General features: G+C 41.4%; 1 protein-coding gene across 2 annotated transcripts in view; it reads left to right on the top strand.

Annotated features, from left to right (window-relative positions):
- Window positions 1-26,034, top strand: part of ntng2b (netrin g2b) — a 52,242-nt gene that overhangs the window by 1,100 nt on the left and 25,108 nt on the right. For both annotated transcript variants that reach the window (XM_026297875.1, XM_026297876.1), the window contains exon 2: window positions 10,357-11,000. In XM_026297875.1, coding sequence (XP_026153660.1) covers window positions 10,357-11,000 — 644 coding nt within the window. The remainder of the gene's footprint in view (window positions 1-10,356; window positions 11,001-26,034) is intronic.

The raw sequence follows: 26,034 nt of genomic DNA on the forward strand, positions 1-26,034 counted from the left end.
GAAAACTCGTTAAAATGTCTGCTACAGCAATATTTAACACACTTTAGCCTGCAGGCTAGTTCCCATCTCAGCTAATGTAGGCGTAATAATTTGAAATAAGGGTTATAAAATCATTGTCATCCTAAGAAGGCTGCAATTAAGCTTCCTTGTCTTTTCAGAGGAAAGTTTTATATTTGAATCATAAGATTTGACTCACTGAGAGACAGCAAGTTCATCCTCTCGATGATTACTGTGTCCACTCACTGAGCTGGACAGAACTGAAGGTGCTAGACCCGTCTCAACAGCCATGAGTCAAAATCTCACAAAAAGTGTTTCTAGAGAGTGTTTAGGCCTCGTCTATATCACATTCAACAGTCATGTCATGCTGTTAATTAGGTGTTTGTATTCTGTGTGTGACTAGAGATTTGTTACCATAAGACAGATTTTACAAACAACCCTGCACCCCAGTCTCCCTGCCTTCCTCTTGCCGTGACTAATAACAGTACTTGAGGTCATCTGACAGGAGCAGGAAAGAATATTGTGCTCCTTGGATACCTAATGGTTAATGATTTGTTTAATGTAGAAGTAGCGGAAACCACTGTCGTCTTGAGAAAGCTTCTCCAATGACTTCTCTTGAGAGGGGAGATGGACAGAGGCGAGGGAAAGAGCAGGGGAGAAGTGAGGAGAGATGCTCCCTGCCATAACGTATTGACGTCTGCCCCCTAATGGCCCTGGCCTGGAAACTTCTATAGCTATGTTTCTGAGTGAACAATGATGAAATATTGATGGGATCCTTAATGGGCTTCCGTACAAGGGTTGGCCAGCGTTCCTCCATCCCACGGATCCAGAGTGTGCTGCCCAGCTGATGAGAGAGAACGAAAGAGAGGGACGGAGGGCCAGACAGGAAGAATTCTGATCTTAGTCGGCACTTTTACGCAGGACGCGGTCTTAATAACGGAAAGTTCTGGTTCTTTTCAGGTCATCTATGGGGACTGAGCCAGGCCCCTGGTGCACTTGCTGTGGATTTAGGGAATGGAGAGTCTGCCAGACTCAAATTCCTACATGATGGGAAAGCAGAATAGCTTTAATTCTCCATACTTTGACATACTTTAGTGTATTTTTTCTGGCATGTGAACAATCCATACTTCTGCTTTTAACTAAAAGAAAATCTCATTGTTTTGGGATAAGAATCACAGAGCATCTATATACTGTATTATCTTCAATTAACAGGATTAATCCCTCCGTACACACTTCAGCGAGCCATTACACCCCCTCCCTCCCTGTCCTTTGGACCCACTGACGGGGTAACTGTTGAGATCCTAACACAGGTAGCACACAGCAGTATGCTGTACTCTTCCTTTGGCCCCTGGATTGGGCAGCTTTACAGAAAAGCTGATTTCCTATCTAATTGGTGTATATTTACATTCACTCATTCAGCAATCCCAGAAGTCAAGGTAAAGTCAGAACACAGGAAGAAAGACTGCATCACCCAATGCGCAGAGCTGCTCATCCTTAATAAGACTCGAGACATACTGCAGAAGATGCAAAATAATGTCCCCCCTTCTCTCACACTAGGAGAACTACTGTGTGTTCTTAAAAACTATAGGAGAATTCACATTTTGAGGTTTTGATGTTGAAGCACACTGTAGCTTCCACTGCTTGCATTGGTCTACAGTAGTTTCTGGTCCCTCCATCTCCACAGGGATGCATTTTTTCTACTCTATTTATCCCTCTTGTTCCCTGGGAATGCAGCATCCTTTCTCCTCAGCCAAACAGGCCAGCATGTTGGCGCCTTTCAACATGACAAGCTTCCAGCACTTTGACAAAGATGCTACAGTCACTAGTGCTGTGTTAGGAGCGTCAGTAGTTTCTTTGTAGATTCTCTATATGATAGCTGCTACAGAGCCTTAGCCTGCAGTTGAATATGATGGAGTAAGGAGGTTTGGGGGGGTGGAGCAGTGCGTTGCAGAGGGGATAGCTAATGATGAGGGAGAGGTGAGGAAGATCCAAGCTTAGCTAAGCAGAAAGATGGAATCAGACAATAGTTCCACAGTAGTGCACACTGTGTTGATATAAAAATGCTCCATTCAAATAGGTCTCACTGTGCTGTTGTTTATTTCATTATTTTAGTTTTGAACCAAAACCTTCAATCAGCCGATTCCCTTGGGCCGTGGGAACAGAGAGCAGTCGAATGCAAATCGAGCGTGTGCATGTGTACAGGAACGTATAATGAGCGCTGACGTTAACAAGGACCAGCAGGGGTTTGTGAAACGTGCAGGAGTTGGCCGACAGTGCACAGTGGTATGTCTAAGAAAGACAAAAAATAAAAAAAAATACACACCTTCCTGTTCCACAACACATTTGCCTGTTTTAGAAAGTAGAAATCAGCCAGCTCTAAAAATAGACATCAGAAGAGAGAGATGCCGCGCAGCAGCGGAAAGGGGAGAATGCAGGAAGGGGAGAAAGATGGCAGCTGGCAGCGTGGATCAGTGCTTCCCAGACTGGGCCTGTGGCCACACTTCACACTGCCTGCCCAGTATAGCCAAGCCAGGTCTGGCTGGCCTGCCCTGCTCAGTAGTGGGCCATCAAGGTCATGCAAAAGGGCCACCCAAACCCAGCAGTGAGCCATCCCTGATGCACCTCCATTGGGTAAAAGTTAGCCCAGGTGGCCAGTGTTCTAATAATACACCCTTGGAGGTGAATGTGGGCACAGCATGAGCAGGTTGGACAATGCAGGGCATAATTAATGGAGGAAGAAGCAGCTACAGTAAAGAGCGACAGAGACTGCTACTGTATGAACAAAGGAGATGGGGGAAGGTGTAGTGATGTAATGGCATGGCTTGCTTCCCCATTAGGACACAGTTGAAAGTGATCAGAGTGTGTTTAGATGTGTTGGCAGAACTGGAGGATAGTTATAAGTGAGATTTATCCCTGATTGAGGTGATACTAAGAGGGATTGGCTGCAGGGGCTTAGACCTGAGGTGAACTTCTGAAACCTCCTTGTCTCTCCAGTCGGGATCTTGGGACTAACAGCTGTTTTAGTGAGGACACACCATATGTAGTTCCAGTTCTCTGTGCATGTATGTTTGTGTGTGTGTGAGAAAGAATGACTGACCACAGTATTTTTTCTTTCTGGGTGTTTCAATTTTTATGTCCTAAAATCTTAATCCCCACCTCTGTTATAGATTTTTGTTGACTTGTTTGGCAAGTACAGACAAGGGCAAGGAGCACAATTCTTCTACAGCTTTCCAAAATACTTCTCTTGACGGAATTCCAAGGGAATACTTTGTGTTTACTTCTGAATAGAGTGAAAGACAAATGTTTGAGGTGAAATCCATAAGACTCATCCTCCTTTCCCAACCAACAGTCTACCCAAAGTCTACATTTCCCAAACACTTCACCAGTGCAAAAAGAGTCCAATCTCATTAATTGTCTCCAGTGATATCACCTGAGCTTCAGCTGTTGGAAGCAGAGGACTCCAAGTTTGGAAGTGAGTAATATGGCACTGTGGGGTCAGAAGTCTCTAAGTACATTTACTCTGTGCTGTACTTAAGTACTATTTTGAGGTATTCTGTACTTTATTTTAGTTTTTCTGTTTTCTGCTACTTCATATTTTGACTTTAAAAGGCTTACAGAAAAATATCATACTTTTACTCCACTAAGTTTATTTTATATCCTCAGAGGATATAAAAGGATATATCCTCAGTAGGAAAGTCACCAGCTGCCTAGCAGTATGTAGAGTAATTCTAATTATATACACATATGTTGGTTAACATTAGCTCCACCATTGATAACTGCAGCATTAAATTTGCTATTTACAATTTGGCTGGTAATACTCAAATATCATTACTTAAGTAAAATTGTGAATCCAGACATTTACTTGCATTATTACATTGCAATATTTACAGCTTTACTTAAATAAAGGATTGCAGTACTTCTTCCACCACTCTGCTTGAAGCTAGAGGCCCAAGGCTACATTAGCTGCTGGTAGCACAGCATGCATAAATGTCTAAATTCTCGACAGTCATGGCATTGTGGGAAATGGAAGTTTAAATAAGGAGGAAATAAAAAAACAAATCTTTCATTCTCAGTTGGATCCTTTAAAAAAAACAACAACTCAATTTTGACTGTAACTCTTGAATACAAATCTCTGATGCACAGGCCACATCCCAGTTGTCTCAAAGCTTAAAATCAGTTTCCAGCTCATCTACCTCCTTTACCTGCATCTGCTCCTTTGTGACTGGTTTAGATTTAATAATGGACATCAATAAAATATAATAGCTTTTACCTAAATTCATCTTATCAGTGCACTTCAAGAAAACAGAAATTGTCCCTACCTGCTGCATTAGCTGAAATCTAAGATGAGTTCCTGATATAACTTATCCTGGTCTGACTGGAGAACTGACTGGAGAACTGACTGGAGAACCGACTGGAGAACCGACTGGAGAACCGACTGGAGAACCGACTGGAGAACCGACTGGAGAACCGACTGGAGAACCGACTGGAGAACCGACTGGAGAACCGACTGGAGAACCGACTGGTGAACCGACTGGTGAACTGAGCAGGACTGGTCACTGCTGCTGTTGAAGGGCAGCATGGTATCTTTGCTCCGTTCTACTTCTCTCCTCCTCCAGTACCACACGTCTACAGTAAACATTTGCTTTTCCTTGCATGAAGACACACACACATAATCAACACCCACCCCCACAAACACACCTAAGACACATCTACACCTGCCAACTGGTGTTTTGTACCAAAGATATTTTATAGCAAGCAAATAATCACAGTTTAAAGTAATTAAAACTAAAAGGCAGGTATACTGTATATGATTGGTAATTCTATAGGCATATGTCACTTATACACACACACACACGCACACGCACGCACCATCTTCACTCAGGGTAACAGGAACCTCCAGTATGATGGAAAAACCTCCAAAAAATAAAAGATTAACGTTATAAGTGAAAAAGCAATATCCCTTTCTCTTCCCCTGTGTGGCCTTTTTAATGGGAGGGTCATTTCATTTGATGTATCTTCGAAACAAAATAAATTGTGTTCTCTGAGTGTGTGTCCCTACCTTTATTCCCCTTGCTAGCAATATAACTTAGAAACTTCTATAAGTGGAGGAAGAAATAAAGACGAAAGTAAAGGCAGGATGGCGACTGAAAGCATTTTGGGCAGACAGACATGATCATAAAAACGACAGAAGAGGGAAGGACATGCAGAGCACAGTTTTTTTCATGTTTTATTCCTGTGTAAATGCATGACAGCACCTTGTCAATTCTAGAGGCAACCGGTAAGGCCTTGTCACTGCTGCTGTGTTCACAAACACTGCAATAACTCATTTTTAAACACATCATAAGATCATTTTCAGGAGGTCAGAGAGCTCACTCATTTTGTAGTCACAGTTTCACAATCACAAACGCTGCAGAGAAAACTTGAAGATGAATCAGTCCGCGTAGCAAGCCGAGGCCAAGCATGAGGCCAACTTTAGCGCCTGAGGAGTTATTTTATCCTGCAAGTGACAAGAAGGAAGTCACTCATTGCAGGGGCATCATGGCGGCTGTTGCCGTGGAGACAAGATCCCAGCTAGAGTAATTGCTGGCGGGGCTTAGCAGAGCAGGCCACCTGCCGCAGCATTTGGCCAGGATCTGTGTGTGTGTGAGTGTGTGTGTGAGAGAGAGAGAGAGAGAGAGAGAGAGAGCGTGTTTATCCGTATTTGAGGCTGTGTGTCCTGCCATAGATATCCTGGGCTAGGGCAGAGTGGTGGCAGGAGGCACAGTGGGATAAGGAGGACAGGGCACACAAAGGGCTTAAACATAACTGTACACATAAGTCCATCATGGGGGATAAAAATCGTCCAAGCCTATAGTACTGCACATATCACCTGTGCTGCAGCTAATCCTAAAGGGCTAGGAGACGTCAGACTAATGAAGAGCAATGTGCAGCTTTTTGACCCAAACAAAATGACAACAAGATGTAAAAAATACTGGATTAATCCTCAATTTGTGTCAATTTCCTGGACTCACCTGCACACAAACTCACAAATGCACTTCCTCTTTCTGTATGAGACACATAAACAGTGTCACAAACACACTTCAGGAGCTACCATAGAGTTTGTGCTGTATCTGGGACAGCATGACAGTGGGATCATTTTCAATAGGATTTGTAGGCTGAGGGTCATCCCCAGAACAACAGCCTACTAATCCAGTCCCATGTGTGTAAACATGTGTCTGGACTAAGGTCAGGAGACGCACTAATGGACAGCCCAGAAGCAGCAAGGCCAACACAACACAGAACATCCTTTGACTAAAAGAAGCTACTGACTTTTACAACACTCCTCATCTAATTCTAATTATCTTTTCCGGTTGCAGTTGTTTATGAGCATTGTAGATTATTATCCTAAGTGTGTTTGCACTGACAGTGATCTCTATCTGAGTCAGTGCACAGCAGATAATTGGGTTATCAGATGGAGAACAATGGTGCTACGCTGTTCCCAGTGAGGAAAGAGATAGATTATCTGCAGTTTGGGGTATAAGGATACTGTAGTACTGCTGTGTATTCACATGCCTTATGATCTGGTATACTATCTTCTGTGCTGCACAGCTTTCCTCAGCACCAGCTCAATGTTTGCTTATGTTTGGAGTTTTCCCATTCTGCATTGTCACCATAAATCAGATGATTTATACTCTCAGCCCCACAGCATTGTAACTTCTGCTTTTGTTATTAGATGACTAGAGTGAGTTTGAGTGACTGCTCACTTTCTCTCGGTACAGTCCAATGACTTTAGTCACAAGGTAGAACTGTTGCTTCTTGGCAAGAGACATGAAAAAGTGAATGTCTGCAGAGAAGCAATGACACATGATCTGTGCTTGCACAGTACATCGATATGATGCAGTATTGCTTTCACGTTAGAGCTTACATCACAAAGAAAAACTGCTGTGCAAAGTGATACTTCAACCAAAGGCTCAAAAACAGTCAACCTCTATAGGCTTGAAACGTGGCTGTAGAAAGTTTTGCCCACTTCAGGTCATGTGGGTTCCAGTAGATTTCACAACAGTATAATCCATTTCACTATTCTTCACCTGTATAATCCACTAGGTCACAACTGCTCATGTTTACTTGCATATTGTTTAATACAAAACTTGCATCTCAATTATCATTCACAACTCTGTTGAGCTTGTTAGCTGGGGTATGTTAAAGTTAGCAGCATGTTAAAGTGCCCGCATCCTGCTCACTACAGTCACCACTTTCCTTCAAGGACGAAAGTACAAACTATTTAAATCCATTTTCAGAGTCTCCAGGGGGTGAGCGTTTGATTAGATAGATTGATTTTGGGCAGAATATCACTTAAAAGTCATTAAATCATGATCATCTAATTCAGCTGTGCTGAATTTAAATCAGTTGCAGCAATACTTTATATTAGTGTTCCATCAATTTGTGTAATTAATTTCCTCAGTTTAACTTCAGTATCTTCATTCTAGCTATAATTTGACAAATGGCTAAACAGGCAGTAAATTTGGTTAATTAGTTAATTTTATGCATCGCATCGCAGAAAGCATTAATCTGCATAAAACATTTCATTCTTTTAAAAGATTTTCTGTTTTTTTAATTGTTAGATATGGTTTAGAAATTTTATCAAGGCAAATTAATCTTCAGAGTCTATATCAAACTGATAAAAGAAAGATCGACATGACTTAAACTTTTCATACTCGCAAACTAAGTAAAAAAAACACACACCTTAATTGGACATACTCTGGAGTGACTGAAGTGATGTTAGCCAAAGCAATATATTTCATTCAGAACAGTTTTAGTTGGTGTACTTTGACTGTCTACACTCCTCAGTGTGGTACTAAATTCATCTTTTTAAATGATTTCTCTAATGTGCCTCATCTACCTGCAGCAGGACTGATGTCGTGCTCCAGTTTGGTTTTCTTTTTGCTTCCACTTCAGCCACTTTTCTGTTACTCTTTGTTTTCCGATAATAGTATATATAATAAAAAAAGAATTAAATTGGAAAAGTAAAATTAACTTATACTATACTACTTTGTCCCCCTAGTATAAACATTGCAGATGTAGAGTAAATCCTTGTTTTTCATTGGCTGTTCCTGCTCTGAGCATGTGATCGCCCGAGAGTTAATCTGAAAGGTCACTCCTACACTTGACTCTATGTAGGAGTGAGCCACTTGATAAATGCATCTTATTCTCATCAGCTTATTTTGCCTCTTACTATTGTTTGTCACTTGTCCTTTGTTCTATGACATTTAAGTATCTAAAAATATTTTTAAAAAAATTATTCAAGTTCATCTGATTTTTTCCTGAAGTTACTGTCATCAACATAACAGCCATGACCGCAGCAAACGGCATTTTAAAGATGAGCTGGTCACATTCCTAAACAGTACAATTAGAAGTCATGTAACACAACAACAAAAGTAAAGAAAGGACCATAACATAGAGGAAGGAGGAGGAAAGGGAGGAGAAAGAGGTGGAAGAAAAAAAGGCAGATATTTATACTCTGCACTCCATCAACAGCTTGTTAGGCAGAATGCAGTAAAATACAGAAAGACTATTGGATTCTCAATAAATAAAAGACGAAGGGTAACATCAGCTATAAAATTTAATCAGTTACTAACAGTGTAGAAAACAGGAGAAAACAGTCTAGTGGAAACTTCACAGGCAGCTACATCTTAACCTAAAAAAAAAAATTTTTTTTAAATTCAATGTGCTGTATTTAGACTATTTTTTTTTTCTAAATTTAACTGATCATTAACAAAGTGTGTAATGGCAAAGATAGAAATGACAGCTCTGACAGGGAGTTGGATTATTAGTAATGCTACAAATGTCTACAGTAAATATGATGAAGGCAGTGGGTGTCTAGTTAATACATGGAACAATAATGTATCATGACTGACAATGTGTAATTTTGCAACATGATATATTTGATAGAATGAATGACTGTGACTACATGTTGAAATAATAACCCCATATCAGCCTTCGGCATGTGATACAATCTTAACAGTGTAAGAGCTGAATTTTGCAGATCAAGCACCAGGAGAATCAGCTACAATGATCTTGGGGATTCTTTTTTTTTATATTTTACATTTAACTTCTGTGGTGATGTGGATGTCAGACAACTGGTTTATAACAGCTACATCAATTCTGGGACATGGACATTTAGAAACTGAGCTTAAAGTTTGGTGGAAGACCAGGAAATCTGTTGATATAAGCCAGGGCAGGAACCTACAACGTCTCAGGGAAATTACAGTTACAGACAACTACAAATAACGCTTGGAAGGAAACATAATGAAGATTATGTTTTCCAGAGGTGAAGAATGTATTCATACATAAGTAAAAATAAATAAACGCCATAATGCAAAGATACTCCATTACATGATTACAGTTAAAAGCTGTGTTTAAAACAGTATTAAAAGTAAAAGTAATCAATGCAGAAAATGGCACTTTGTTTGCCCAAACACAAAAACACTGACATAACCCAGCTGCCAATTACATTTGATACCACTACCTTAATTGTGAAAACAATCTAGTATGACATAAATGTAATTTCTTGGATTCAAAGTTTCAGAGATACTTTTCACATGGATAAGCAGAAATCTGGATGAATAAGCAGAGCATGGACTTGTCTTTTTGGAAGAAAAGAACTGAGAGGCTTGAGATCTGCTAACAGGGAGTGAAAGGTATTTATTAGTGCAGGTGGAAAGAAGCCCCTAGTTCTCAATGAGCACTGTGAATAATCCTGTTGACTTTTGAGTTGTGTAAAGAAGCCACAGCTTGAAGGTTTTGGCATCACTAGAAGAGGAGGATCAATTCTCTGGAGTTAAAAGTGCAGCAGCACTCTGCTGTCTATGCAAAGGCAGTGATGATGCACAATCCTCTTGACCTTCACACTTCCTGTTGTGGTGTTTGGCAAGTTTACTTTTAAAGTCTCCGTCTGTGTGTGCCTTGGTGAGAGGAAGTGAAGGCACTGCTCATCGGGATACTAATGCTTTGTGTAGACAATATAGATGGTTTGGAATCAGTACTGGTCACAAAGGGGGAGCAGCCCAACTTTATGTGGAAGCTGACAGACAGTACAAATCCTTTAGCTCAAAATATTTTGTCTTAACTACAACTGCAACTACTGCACTTACACTAGAAACCATGTGTAAAAATGTGGCTTTAAATCAATAAATACTTACTATATCAATTCATATGTACATAATATTGTGTTTACTACAACAGGCAAACCTGGGGCCAGTTGATATTCCAGCATCAGGGATTCTGGGGTTTAATCGTGTTATGTCAAAGATTAGTACCTATCATTAATTCATTCTCAAACTATGACTGGTATCTTACTGAACTGTCCTCTGTCTTTCTTAGGAGAATCCATATCTGTGCAGTGATGAATGTGATGCCTCAAACCCAGACTTGGCCCACCCTCCTCAGCTGATGCAGGACCGTGAACGCAACGGCCTAATCACCTACTGGCAGACAGTCACATGGAGACGCCACCCAGAGCCTCTGCTGGCAAACATCACCATGGCCTGGAACAAGAGTCTGGAGCTCACAGACGACATCCACATCACCTTCGAGTATGGCCGTCCTACTATCATGGTACTGGATAAGTCCATGGACCACGGACGCTCCTGGCAGCCCTACCAGTTCTATGCTGATGACTGCATGGATGCCTTCAACATGCCACCCAAACGTGTGCGTGACCTTTCGCCGGCAAACATCACACGGGTCATCTGCACTGAGCAGTATTCGCGCTGGGTCGGCTCCAAGAACGACAAGAATGTGAAGTTCGAGGTGCGGGCACGCTTTGCAGTGTTTGCTGGACCTCGACTGCAGAACATGGACAATCTGTACACTCGCATGGAAAGTATGAAGGGCTTGAGGGACTTCTTCACCTTCACAAACCTTAGGTTGCGGCTTCTCAGGCCTGCCCTCGGAGGCACCTATGTCCAGAGAGACAACCTACTCAAGTATTTCTATGCCATTTCCAACATCGAGGTAACTGCCAGGTGAGGCTCACTGCTAACTTGATTATGAATGCACAGTTTAAAAAACATGTCCAGATGCAAGTTCACACCTTTTATATATAAAACACAATTTACTTCTATTAGAATAAACAGTGGAAAATAACACAGAATTGCACAGGAATACACATGGAATCTAAATTGTTATAGTACGTTTTGATACATCCACTCTGACATCTTCCTTAAAATTAAATGTGACTTTTCAGTCTCAGTGAAAGCAACTTGTTCCCATTTTAAATGCTTATTTAATACTAACTTTTGACTGATAAATAATTTGCCAGGTTAGACATCGATTGAAAGTAAGTCAGAATTACATCCTGTATTGTAGTTTGGTGACGTGAACCTTTAAATCCTTTAAGGTTTAAACATGCAGAATCACAAATAACAGCCATATTATTGATGCAGAAATTAGAAGAACAGTACTACTGAGTATAACTCATTTTATATCTAGATGTTTATCAGATCATATTTATAGATCCTATTGTTGGAGATTTTTTTTCTTCAAACATGACAGATAAGAAAATCCACCTGCTGTCTGAAATTTATGCACACACTCTCACACATACCCGCTGTGATCTGAGGGCGTAGAAAATGACCCTTTCTTTCTTTGCATGGAATCAGGCCACCCGTCACTGGCGTGTGAGGACCATGATTAATGACAGAAACATACGGCCTTGGTGGTCTAACGTAAACCACCATCCATGTTCTGCCAGGGGAGCCGGGAACCCTTACATGGCAACTTTGTGACAATGAAGGATGCTCGCGCCGTCATATGCTTGCTTTGCATCAACTAGCCATCCTTCCTACCTTTCAGAATTATTATTCCAATCAATAAGGCAGGCTGACATTTGAATGGTATTTAACATCCTTGTTGGGTGGCCTAGAATAGGAGCAAGGAGGTGTGAATTTGTGTGTGTGTGTATGATGAGGGTGGTGGGTGAAAAGGGGGACGTGAAAATGAGGCATTAGCCGATGTGGGCGTTTTGTATATGCATATGTGTGTGTGTGTGGGATTGAGGTACAGTGGTGTTTGATGAGGTTCTGAGTGAATGCTGACACAGCACACACAGACACACACACACACACACACACACAAGCGAGCCCCTGGCACTGTAGAAAGGGCCTACAGGTATTGATCACAGCCACTTGTCAGGCTCAGCACAGCATCAGAGAGAGGGAGGGATCAGCCCAAAACCGTAGGGGTGAACCAGTCCATCATCACGCCAGAACCGCCACCAAACCTGGCAATTGTAATAATCAACCATCATTGATATGAAATAGTAGTGCTTATTTTGTTATTTAGTAGTCCACAAGTGCACCACATCTAAGAAGTTATGATCTGATGCAAAATCCCTGCTGTGCAGCTTTGCTTAAATCACCCCCCACACTTTAAAAATCTCTGCATATTTATGCTTCCAGAGAACTTTCTTAATTTGTCTCCTCATCCAGAAAACAGAGCCGATGGCTGGTGGCAGCTTGTGATAGTGTCAGGCTGTGCTGGATCTGGTAACAAAGGACCCAAATTTAGCTCTGTGGAGATGACTGAGGGCAGCCCGTCTTCCGCCCTGGCCACTGACACCTCCCGTAACATAATCACTAATCAATAAGTTATTCTGGGCGGCTAGCAGGAGTATTAGGTGATAGTGGTGGGGGGTCCTCAACAGTACAGTACAATCAGGAGTGTCTGATGCTTACGGCTGAGGAAATTGATTTTGGGGAGCAAGACGATTAGTCAAATGTTCCCTGGACAAAAGGCTAAGCTATTTCATCTCATCTCATCTGGCCTTACTAACATATTGGGAATCCAATGCTTAAAATTTGAATAATGAATATTCCACTCGGCTGGTGCTCCGAAGAGGACAGCGCACCGAAATGGATTTTATATGATCAAGACCGAGTGGCAGTGTACCACAGGTCGCCACAGTAATGAGATATGCTAGCATTATCGATGGAGAGAGGGTTGTAGTCACTTCCTGGCTGTATTGTATGTCCCCAGCTCTCTAGCTGTGGCTCTCCAGCTGAACCCAGGTAAAATAATTATTATTAGTCAACTGTTCATAATGATCTGAGTTGTGCCTGAACTGAAACAGCAAAACATGCCCTTTTCCCATCAACCACTGTAGGATGTTACCTCTATGGGACGTGTCTCTTTTAACTGACGCTGCATTGTCAGAGAGTCTCGCCTCTAAAGAGCTGGCGCAGGTATGCGGGAAGCCAGGTACTCAGGACTTAATAGTGCTGCTTTATCAATAAATACGTAACCTGATAGGCTATTAAAGTGCAAACTGAGGCAAGCTGGGCTTGATGGGATGTTGTAAATTTAGATTTGTGGATGTGATGAAAACACTCAGCAAACTGGATCCTGAGAAAGATGTAGGATGGCATTTTGGGCAGAGGGCAACCAGAGGTGGAGCAAGGATTTTGAAGTGGTCAGAGAGAGCAGAAGGTCAGACAGAAAGAGTGCAGGCAAAGTCAAACTGGACAGAGTTGACAGAATATTATTATATGATTCAGCATCACTCACTTTGTGTTGCAACATTCTCCCAAGGTTAACTGTAATGAGCTACAGTTATTACAATATAAACTCTAGGCCGAGGTGTTTTGGGTTTTTAAAGCCTCAGGCTTTATGCCCATTTTACAGGCTATAGTCAACCCTTAGATGTGGCTATTTCCATATCACTGATGGGTCATATGAAAGCCATCTCCTACCATCAAGGATAGAGAAGCAAAGCCTCAACTCTATCATCATTTACATCAGTGAAATCCTATTCACTGGGAAGCTTTGCTCATAAGTGGAGCTCTCAAATTCTCCCTCGTTCATTGGACTGCCATCTCTCCATCCTCGTTCCCTATCTCCCATCTGTCAACCGCCCTGCCGGACTGTGACATGGACTATAGTCTTCCGTGGCTAGCCTGTAGTCTGCATTATGGATTAGATGTGGGGTCATGGATTGGGCATTTTTAATGAAATAAGCAGCAGGTCATATGGTGGGTCTTCTTAATGGAATAAGGGAAAGGCTGTAAGCTCAGGAAGAGTCAACTAAGTGGATTAGAGGGAAGATGGAGTTAAGGAGATGGAATAGCATGAGGAGGTAGACGAAGTCTGCATTGTTTTTCTCTCCTCACTGCAGCATCAGGTCCTCTTCTACCCGACTTTGCAATTTGATTTTACTGGTTGATGGGGGAATAATGACACTGAAGAGAAGCCATGTTTGCATTCTGAGCATCTCTTTTTGTCCTCTGTCAGTCAGCTGAGCACGGGGTGTAAAAGAACATTCAGCACATGTATTTTACACCACTGTGGTCATCATTTTTCTACTGCAGGGAAAGATTTGTGCAACCAGACCAATGCACACTATTTATAGCATGTTATCTAATTTAATTTATTAAATTAACACAATATTAGAGATTAAGGAAATGTATTCATTTTTAAATACTATTCTTAGTACTGATGTTTTGATAATTAAAGCTGTTATCCAATGAAGTCAGGACTGGTATCCATGCAAAGGAGAGTATTAATTTAAGAACAGTGCTACTATTTTCCAAGTTATGGCCCCATTTCTTGAGGGATATGGAATCAACAAATGGAATATTGATCATCCATAAATAGCGACAAGGCAAGAAGGGTCTGCAGCCAGGCCAGCGCCTCTGAAGGGCTGCACTCACAGACACAGTGACGCTTTGAGCTTTAAGCACAAAGTACATTAGAGGAGCCGTGAAAGTCTGAAACAAATTTCATGACAGTCCATCCGACAGTTGAGACATTTCAGATATTTCACTCAAACCCACAAATGTCAAGTTCAAGAGTCAGCAGGTCACTGCAGACATGTGGGAAGAATGAATGTCCACCACTGACATCCCTACATCCCAATGTTAATACTAACCTCCTGCTACAGTCACTGAAAAACAATGTAGTGGTTTAGTTGTATGAGCTTTAACCCTTAATTACATCTGATAGGCCCAGTCATGTCTACAGGCCCCATTCCTTATCAACAAGTAATTATTTTCCAGTAGTGCAAATGAGTTAAGAGCGGATCTGGCAGAAAACAAGCCATATGAAGAGTGTTTTTACATAGTCGTGTTGTTTCATGCCTGCTTGACTCATTTATCCATCGTGTGTCTGTGTTTCTCTCAGTGCCATCCTGGCCCCCTGCTGACAGAGCTAATGTGCTGAGAGGTTTAAGCTCTCCATCTCATCACAGACTGGAACTGGCACAGAAAACTTTCCCAGTGTTTAACAACATGTTGCAAAGAGCAGAAATAGGATAGCTGATTCTTTCATGTCTCCATAGGTGTCCTTAGTTGTCTGTCTGTGCATGCACCATGACAGCAGGAGCAGCAGACGTCCTTTTTAAATCTCCATCAAATGGCAACATTTCTGCTTCATGAAATATGCAACTGCAGTCATAAAAGTTTTCAGTCTAATCACTGCGTACAGGTGCATTATGGGTAATGTAGGTGCCACATTTTGACAGGGAAGAAGGACGAGTGGTATACAGAAAGATGGTCTTTCTAGTTCTGCTGGATTAATTTTGATCCTTTTTTTTTTTTTTTTTTAACTGTCCAAAATGAGTCTGATTGTGAAACCAAGTGCACTGGAGCAGGACCTATGCTCAAGAACAAAAATAAACATTCTCCATCACTATTAAAAATCTAAACACTCATTCATAAAATAAAGAACAAAAATATTATTTCAACTGTAATTGAAACATACTCATTTCAACTTCACAAACCTCACAATCCCTCAGAAAACCAGATCTGTACTTCTGTATTCATACTTCCTCCTTGGGGATGGACTAATTAGAGCCCGAATGGCTTACAGTGGATAAAGCTGACTGCTACAAGGGTTTTTTTTGTTGTAATGGAAGCATGAATGAGGATGACACAGTAGATAGTGAAGAATCTCTGTGGCCTCAAGGCTTGTCCATCTTCTCCACAAGAGAACAAGGAAGAACACATGCTTCTCCTCTGCTCCCATTCTGGAGCCTCCAGTCTTTTTGTCTTGATTATCCTCATAAGGTGACTTTGGAAACTATTACAAATGTTTTTGAATTGCACCAAAGTTTTCTTTTGTGTCCTTTGCAGAGGGAAGGTGAGGGGATGGGACGTATAAGCTTGGATCAGGGGGAGAGGGAGAAAAAAGAAAAAAAAAAAAAGGCAGATGATGGATTAACTCCTAGTTTTATGGGACTAGCTGGGGTGTGTGATTTTGTGATGAATGATGTGAGGTGTGATGCGCTGTAAATATTATTCTGCAGTTCACCACAGAGCAAAGTAACATAGTCTCCCCACGTATTCTCCATATTTTCAAACCATATTAGAAAACGTCCCTGTCTATTCTATTTCAGAAAACTGCTCTGCGCTTGAATACTGCCACCTTCCCCCCCATGAATGAATACACAATCTGTGTTTGATGTGTGATGAGGAGAACATAGAAGCGGCATTGCCACCAAAGACAGGAACCCTTCCTGAGCGGTCCCTCCCATCCCCTTCAGACTCCTCCCCCCTGACTTATCTCCCCCTGAGGCAGCCGAAGCTCAGAAACAGATCACTTTTTAAATCATTCATGAGCTATCCCCAGAAAAGAGAGGCATGCAGAAAGCTGAGGGGCCGCAATGAGGAATGCGTCATTGTTTCTCTCATATGAGATGATTTATGACACAATGGCTGTAACTGATTTGATAATCACAGTTTATTTCCCCTCCAATGGGAAGAAAGTTAAAGTCAGCGATTTCACCTGTTTTCCTTTCAGTCCTCGTCTTTTGCTTCACAGATGAACGTCTTTTTTTCATTCCCTCCTTCTTCAATAGATTTTCCTTTTCTTCCTCCACCTTTCCACCCCTCCTCCTTCCCATCCTATAAATATCCTTTTAAATTCACAAATACAATAAAGAATTCTCCCCACTAGCGCCTGCACTGTGCCTTACCCAGCATCTGGTGAGAGGGGAATCTCTTGATGCCGCAAGCGTGCTTTAAAGCTGAAAAGCATGCTGGGAATTCTAAGTGGAAGAACATGCGGTAGAGGGAGGGTGTCCTTGGAAAGATGGTTTGTTCTCAGTCAGCCACATTAATTAGCATAGCATTATTACAGGCATGGTGCGTTCAAAAATGCACCAGAGCCATTACTGCAGTATCATTATATGTTATTACAGGCATGTAAATAGGTAAACATCTTCAACAAGTCTGAATGTGAAAGGCCTGAAAGAAGTCCATGTGTTGGCCATGAGAATTAATCACTTTTTTATGTCAGATACTTTTGTTTTTAGTGCAGTTTCAAACCACGAAACAAGACAACCAGCGAATCAAGAGTTAATCAGGCAAATAACTAGGAAGTAATCATTATACTGAAGAGAAATACACATTACTCCATGATTACTTTAGCACTTTAGCTTACTGTTTTTGTATACCTTATTGTTTGATTTATTTGTTTACAACTAATTCTGACTGAATCTAAAACCAATAAAAATTCTTATTGTCAGCAAAGTGAGAAGGCGGCCATACTGTCCTGTGAGAGCAAGATCCCGACAGATCTCAAAAGCTAAGCAGGGCTGGGGCTGGCTAGTACTTCGATGGGTGACCACCCAGGAAGACAATGGGCCGCTCAGTCACTGAGGTTCTACAAACCAGTGAAGTCTAAGTGTTGGTCCCAAGTTCAAGTAAATGAGGGAATCCCCCTTCTGAGGTTATTTAGTGGGTCTCACGCTTCTAACCAATCACAGTCAGGGATAGGAGCTCACAGCTGTCTGTGTGTACATGAACACACCTCCACACTACTACTCCTTTCACACTGTGTACTATTAGCTACTGTAAAATGTTGCTATGGCTCACTCAGGTTAGCAAGTTCCTAATTCCTGCATTGGCTGAGACAGCAAACACCACATGCATATGGGTGAAGTGCTGGGTGGAGCATAATGGAGCAGTGGAAGGAGCAGAGTGGTAACCAATAAGTCAAAGTCAAACACTTTACAAATATCCTTCACCTCCACTTTTCCAGGTGGATTGCATGTGACCATTTGAGTAATCCCCACAAACAGACAATCCAATATTCACACGCACTTCATGCTGTGGCTGGCCAGATGTGTGGAGGTCAGGAGGGGCCAGGGTTTGGTCTTTTTCCCACATTCTTGACACAACTCTCAGTCACATTCATGTGAATAAATGAATGCAGTGCTACAGTATGAAGGCCTGCCTGTGGAGACCTGCCCTAGAGGTGTGCTGTTCATCCTCATATTCAAACAGTAAGAATCCTGCTCTTGGCCCTAAATTCTACATGGTTGAAGACGTGCACTTTATTCCTATACATCAATTTATTTGCTGGTCACTATAAGCACATTTGCTGTTTAGAAAAAAAAAAAAAAAATTATGCAGAGCTTCATTAAGTGCTGCTTCATATTAAGTGTGCACAAACCAGAGGTCATTTCATTAATCACAAAATTATCCTGAGCATTTGCTACATAAAAGTATCATCATATGTTTAGTTTAGATATTAATCTAATCTCTAAACCATTTCTCCACAAGTAATTCATTTATTTAGAGATTATTAAGCAAAACATCATAATTACTGAATAATCAAAGCACTTTCTGCTATAGCTCAGAGCACTGGTAAACACTGTCCTTTGCTTTTTTTTTTCAGCAAAGACACCCAAGTTTTAGTCCTTGTACTAATTGTCTTGCTAATTGCACTGCTGTGTTTTGAAGCTCCCCTTTCCTCACCTCCTCTCTTTTCCTCCTCTAGGCCCACGGCTCGGGTAGCACACTTCTCGCTATGACTAATGATGTTCTTTCAGTCTCAAGGTTTTACCAGGATAATTATATTAACCCCTGTCCTCTGGCTGATCCCAGCTCAGCTCCGCTTCCCCAGGCATCCTCCTCACCACGGTCTCACCAGAATTACATGCTAATACACACTCATGGTTATAAAGGAAAGCATAATACAGCTTTACACCAGTGTGTATTTGCATGCGTATATGTCTGTAGATGTAGGTTTTGGTGCCTTTTAGGAGGCCAATCAGATTTATTATTTAAATAAGAGAATATGCAGCTAAGAAAATGAGAGAAAGAACAGGAAGTAAGTGTGTATGTGTGAAAAACCAGATGCAAGGATGGAAACGGGTGAAGGTCTGCAAATATGTTGAGTGCTAATATATAATAACATGACTTCACACATTAGAGGTTCAAATTGTGTGTCTGTAAAGTCTGTACAGCAGGCACATTGTCTCAGAGAGGAGGCCCAGGTATCCAGAGTTCTCCTGTTCTCCACTTCAGAGTTTTTCATTCTGGTAAAAATAAAACAGACATGAAGATCCTACAAAGATCCATATTCCCCGGGGTCCGAAGACTCAGTGGGGGACTGCACAGCAGGATGAACCTCCTACCACACCCCCATTGTCCCACCATTTCTGTCTCTTCATCACTTTTCCATTCCTCCCATTACCTCCAATCCCCCTTTACTACTACCACCTTATTCATATTTTAAATAAAGGGGGGATGTATAATAATGCCCCCATCCAACTCACACCCAATTTCCTCTCTCCCCAGGTGTTTCTGTGGTGTTCATTAAAATACATTCAACAGCAGTAAGGCCTCTGCGGGGAGGTTACATTCTAATATCTGCGTCGTTACACAGTAATCTCAGGACAATCAGGAGTGAGGCCAGATTCTCTTTAGTGCAAGAAGCCTTAAGATGCAGTGACATGGCTGCTTTAGCAAGAACACTGTCAGCCATTCTGCATCATTCATGCTGCATCATACTGCATGAATATTACAATGCTGGCATGCAGAGTCTGAAATTACCACCTGCCAAGTGCCAAATGCCAGTAAAATATGTCTTGTGAGGATGAATTAATAAGGGTCACCCATCACAGTGGTCAGTTATTTCTGAGAGCACATCTATTCATGGGTGATAACATTTAGCATATGTTATTTACTGTATAGGACAATAACTTCTTATTAGCATCCCATAGAGACCAGCAGAGAAAACAAGCTGAAAAGGCTGATGTGGAGCTTTCTCAGTATATATCATTACAGGAATTTCAATAAAATGATGTGTGCACAAAGTTCAGAATGAGTTAACAGTATTTTCTGCACAGAATCAAACAAAAAAAACTATATATAAAAAAATAAGATGATTCCTGTCTGCAGAACAAATTTAGGCAACCAGCTTCCCAAGTTTTCAATACATGGAGACATGCAAACTGGTGCATGAAATTTAACAGATTGCATTTGTCTGTTTTCTGTGTTTAACAAGTTAAAGATATTTATGCACAAATCTGAACTCTTTCTATAAAATGTTCTTAAAAATAATTTTGAGTGACTACCAGCGAATTTCTGACTTGTAGCCATGTTTGTGTTGCAGAAAACAAATAAAAACAACCAAAAAAAAAAAAGAGGTTGCCAGAGTAGCAAATAATTGACCGTGCATGCCCAGATTTACTGTACCCCCAGCAAGCATAGTCACCATGACAAAAATCCCCACACAGGCTGAAATTTCTTATACATATACAATCAGTGTGACTTAAAAGGCAGTTCAAATATACAGTACATTAAGCTACACTCAAGATAGGCACATAAATTAGCATACACTACTTAGCTGCAGCCAATTTGTTTACTGATATAATCAATAAAGGGACCATGAATCTTAATGAGTCGGATGATTGTCGCCAAATGAAGACAGGAAACCATCTCTCTGAGGTACTTCTTTAAACAAGGTTTAATCCTACTGTTGTGTTTTATCCCCATAAACAAAGTATCAGTGGAAACAGCTGGGCTGACAAAATCCTTTGAACGATGCGTATTAATTACAGCTACAGTTTGAAAAGCAAGCAAAAACTGTATATTTTTCACAGCTGGTACGTAACCCACACCTGAACTGCTCTAATATATAACTCGCTCACGCACTCTTTCATGACAACAGTCCTCTGAGGTTTGGACTGGAGAACAGGATGCGCATAGGCTCTATTATTTAGTTATTTGGTCCTGTGCATATAGTATATATACTTCAGAACTTAAAGTAGCGCCAATTCTGCGTAGTGCTTTTTACATGACCCGTGCTGACCAATCAGAAGGCTGCACTCAGCTGTGCATGCATGCAACAGCCTTTTACTGTATCCTGTGTAAATAATTTACTTGTACGCTTAGTCCCACAGTCTCTCTTTCTGCTTCTTCTCTCTCTTCCCATCTCACCAGTGCATGATCCCAAACTAAAAAGGACATCATTTTTAACTCAGAGCAAAACTGCTAATGTAATGAATCATCCCACATACAGACCAGGGAGGTCACACATACTGCATAGTAGACACAGACACACACACACACACACACACACACACACGCACACGCACACGCACACGCACACACACTATAAACACAGACACGGTGTGGATTGCAAAGACAATCAAGGTCATTCCTAAGCTTTGAATAATTTAAGATGTCTTTTTGACGGACATTTCACTCTTCTGTTTTTCAAAGCAGAGCGTCCAGTGACCTCCCGACACTGAACATATTTAGGTAGCTGTGTAAAAAGAACAGGAGATCCCAAACACGGAGTCTTTTAGGCCTGTCCCTAACTCCCTTAGATGCTCAGGTAGAAAAGTGTTTTCTCTTTCAGATGGCTTTTGGGATAAGCCCAACAAATAAATAAATAAAATAATTTTTTTTAAAAAAAGGAAAGTAAACAGCTGAAAATTGAGAAAAATATGGAGGAAGGGGGAAACACCAAAAACACACTGAGACAGGAAATTATTCTACAGTGTTTCCATATATTTCTGTGTGTCAACAGCTTTCATTAGATAATAACAGATAATGAGCTGGAGAGGAATGATTTGTCATCAGTTCTGTTATTAATGTGAGACAGGATGACAGATGTGTGAAAGAACTATTGTGGATAGGAAAAGAGGCTGAGTGAACTTCCTACTCACCACATGATTGCAGGGGAGGTCAGTTATAGATTACCTGTTTAAGTGAGACAGAGCACACACGTGAGAGAGGATGGATGGCAGGAAGAGAGAGAGGGAAAAAACGGTGGCTGGCCACGGTGGGCTGGAGAGAAGAGGGAACGTTTGAAGAGTCTTGTGATGCTCCCCTGCTACGGGAGGCTGCACTCGAGGAAAATCGATCCTCTCCCTTCAGAGAACGAAATTTATGAAGCTGGAACATAAACGCAGTCATGTCCAATTAGCTGCTCTGAATTTACGAGGCAAAGCGGGAGAAGAAGTGGGAGGGAATGTGGTGATAAAGACTTCAGCAGAAGCCAATAGGGCGTGCTGCTGATCAATGATCCCAGCCTCACGCAACTCCCACTCCTCGCTCAGTGGCTTCCCACTGTGCACCGGATACACTGCGTTAGAGGGATCTGGTTTCCTTTTTTGTTTAACTGGTTTCAGATTTTAATTTATGAACATTCCTTAAGATCATATCCAGTCATGTTTTAAGAAATAAAAAAAAAGTCCCACAGTTCTGCCACAGTGAAGTTCAATTGCATAGTTGAAGCTGCGCCCACTCCTTCTCTCTCATCTAAAAATCCTGAATCTATGAATATGCAAATATTTTTATCTCAAAAGTTTAGCTAGTTGACAGAGAATATCTCCTGCTTCACTAGAAGCCCTGTTTCCAATTCGCATACTTAACTCACTCCTTCATACTAGTTGTACCAATCGGCCTCTTTAAGTAGAATATAGTAAAAACAGGAGTCTAGTCTCAGATGCTTCTGCACAGTGAAGGGACAGTAGCAGCTCCAATTTTATTAGACTTTTTGAAGGTGATGTTTAAGCACCTGCAGTTCTTGGTTAAGGTTAGGGAAAAAAGGTCACACTGACTTGAAACGCAACATCCAATGTGTTTTTTTAACATTTAAATGAAACCACAATCTATTTCTAACCTCGATCAAAGAGCTTTTGCTGGCTAAAACTAACCACATGTAAGACTCTGGTACCAAACCCCTACCGTTTGTACACCCCACCATCCACTCCATCTATGTCCCTATAACTACACCGCAGAGCACAAATGTAGAGATTACTATTTTTATTAAATTGCCCAACACAACATAGCTGGAAAAACAGTATAAGAACGGGTTGATTTTATTCATCTCCTGCACACGCACAAAAACTTCCTTGTTATGGGTCAGCCATTGTTTTGTGGTTAACCCTTTCTCTGCCAAAAGCACTGATACACATTATCCATTAGGCTCTCACTCTACTATCACACCAGAAAGTTGTGGAGTTGGTTGTGTATTTTGTGATTTCATGGCAGGGAGTTGGGAGTTGTTGCAAGCGCTGGTTGCAGCTTCTCAGTGACGGCTGATCGAACACAGACTGTGTGTGTGTGTGTGTGTGTGTGTGTGTGTGTGTGTGTGTGTGCGGTGAGGGTGGGGGATATCTCCCAGTGGGTCAGAGCCGTATCGATGCGGTTTGTCATCACAGACCACTCAGTGTGGACCCCCCTCCTGCTCCTTATCCAGGTCTCACCACTGTAGGCTGGGAGGCAGGCAAACTGTCAGGATTTGACACAAATGCCCTACTCGCTGCTGTAGAGCCTCCTGCATCATCTATATCCCTCTTATATTTCCTCTACTCACTCCTCTCAAACACATGTCCACAGTCCAATTTACCCAATGCACTCCTCATTGAGCACTGGTGCAACAGGCAGGACCAAAAGAGCTAAAGGGGTAAAGCTCCATAGACAGAGAGAAGAGGAAAGAGAGATGGATAAAATAGGAAATCAGAGAGGAAGAGTGAAAAAGAAGGCTGCAATGGCTACAGTAGATGGAAACTAGGAGCAGAAGTAAAAAAAAAATACAGTAGGAGGAGAGGGCAAAACAGAAAATAAGAGAAAGAGGGTGATAGTGGTGTCCCCGGAGATGAATAAAGGAATGGAGGAATAGGCGTCGACTACAGTAAAGAGACAGATAAAGCCCCATTAACTGCTGCTTCCAGCTGCTTTCTCAGGCTCTGCCACCACATGACTCCCCCTTGATGTTTGTTTATCTTTCTTCTTATTTATTCCCCTAATTGCTGCGTCTCTGCTGTCTAAAACAGGCACTCCTCGTATCATTAAAAACACAACAACACATCATTTCACAGAGACAGACTATGAGGAGACTGGACAGAGAAATGTGCACAGCCAGACAAGCCCTGACAGAGATGCAGACAGGCTCGCGGTTACACTACAGGTCTATTAGAGAATCACTACACAGCTTTGGCTAGATGCAACAGTGCGAGCACGCAGATATGGAATAATACATACATGATATTACTGTAAGATCACTAGCAACACTTCCCTTTAACAAACTGTGACTCCTCGTGCCACTCAGAAATCACAGCCACATAAAACACAGGACATGGCATCACCCTAAAACATTAATTATGCTGTACTGTAGATGCTACAGGTGGATACTGTATTACATAAATGTTTCCCTTTAACAGTTTGTAGTACCTTGTCCATGAAAACTGGTAGCTGATTCTGTTTATATGAAAACAATCTGGGATTACACATCTGTCAATATATGGACAGTACCATATGTTGTTGCATGTTAGTACTATAAACTACTACTACTGTAGCTACTATATTATTTTCAAGAGTTACAAACTAAAGCTTTAATGGGATAATGATTCTGCACTGTATCTTAGACAAGAATAATGACTTATGTGTACATAACAAAGATGATGACTTAATGATATTTGCCATGGAGCATCTGATTAAGGAGCCAGGAATGATTCTTTAAAGAAACTGATAGTAAGCTCAAGAATACACTGAGCGCTTCCCTGAGGTCATCCTTCATAAGACATTTGCAAACCTGACATGTCCTATAGGTTTGCATTGTTTTTCTATGACACTATACAAACTGACCAGAATACATTCAGGGCAACATAACCAACAGACTGACAAACAAAAAATACTGACCCATAATTACAGCAGCTAATTAAAACACCACCTTGTATGTGGTCTCTAATGTAGAGTGGAATGTATTTGCATCTTAATCGTAATTCCTTCTGTTCCCAGAAACTCCCTTGCCCTTCTTTGTCTTTTCCTCCACTCACTTTCTCTCATTTCATCTCTGTCTCCCTCTAAGTAAATAGACAGGGCTGTGATGGATCCAGCTGTCCCGTCTTAACTTCCTTCAGCTCAGAGCTGCTACTCCCACTTTGATAACTTTGCAGTGAAGGCAGACATCTTGCACATTAACATATGATTGTGCCCATGTATTATTTGTGTGTGGAGGGACTGACTAGATGGATCAGGAGAAATCCCATTGCAAGCTGTCATCTAAAAGAGAGAGCAAAAGAGACACAGAATTTGAAAAGTTGGTGTGTCACATCATTCATGCAGAAGGAGTGCAAGCGCTTGGTCTTCTTGGGCTGTGTGATGTGGCAGGAGTCAGAAAATCAGGTCAAGGGGGTGAAGTGTCCACAAAGTTTCAGCCCACAAGACGGTGTCATTCCCAAAAAAAACAAAACAACAAAAAATAATAATAATAAATGTAATAATTAAATCAGGAGAGGATTTAGTTAATAGCAGTAAGTCAGTTGCAGGTACATTCATGGATCCAGAAACTTCTAATCCTGCAGACTTTAACATCAGAGAAAGTCAGCTGCCCAGAAAATTGACAAGATGGACGCCATTTTCTACAGCCATTAGGACTGAAAGACAGAAACAGCTAGTATCTGTTCTTGAGTATTGATTTTAAACTACAACTTCTAGATCCTGCGTTCAGCAGCGCTTCCACTTTTGAGATGAGACAGATGAGATTTATCACTGAAGATGCAGGAGATGAGAAGCAGTGATATGTTTGGCACTGTCAGTCACTCACTGCAGGCATTAGTCACCGCGCCTCTGCTTCTCTGATCGTTTGTCTGTCATCGCCACTCTCAGACAAATGTATCACAATCACACAAAGCAGAAACCCACACACCTGTTTCTTTCCACACACACACACACACACACTACTTTCTCCATGAAAAAGAGATGTTCAATTTCCCACTTCGCTAAGTGGACAGCTCACGTCCTTCAGAAAGCATGCAGGAAA

Source organism: Mastacembelus armatus, chromosome 12 (assembly GCF_900324485.2).
Source record: "Mastacembelus armatus chromosome 12, fMasArm1.2, whole genome shotgun sequence".
Taxonomy (NCBI): domain Eukaryota; kingdom Metazoa; phylum Chordata; class Actinopteri; order Synbranchiformes; family Mastacembelidae; genus Mastacembelus; species Mastacembelus armatus.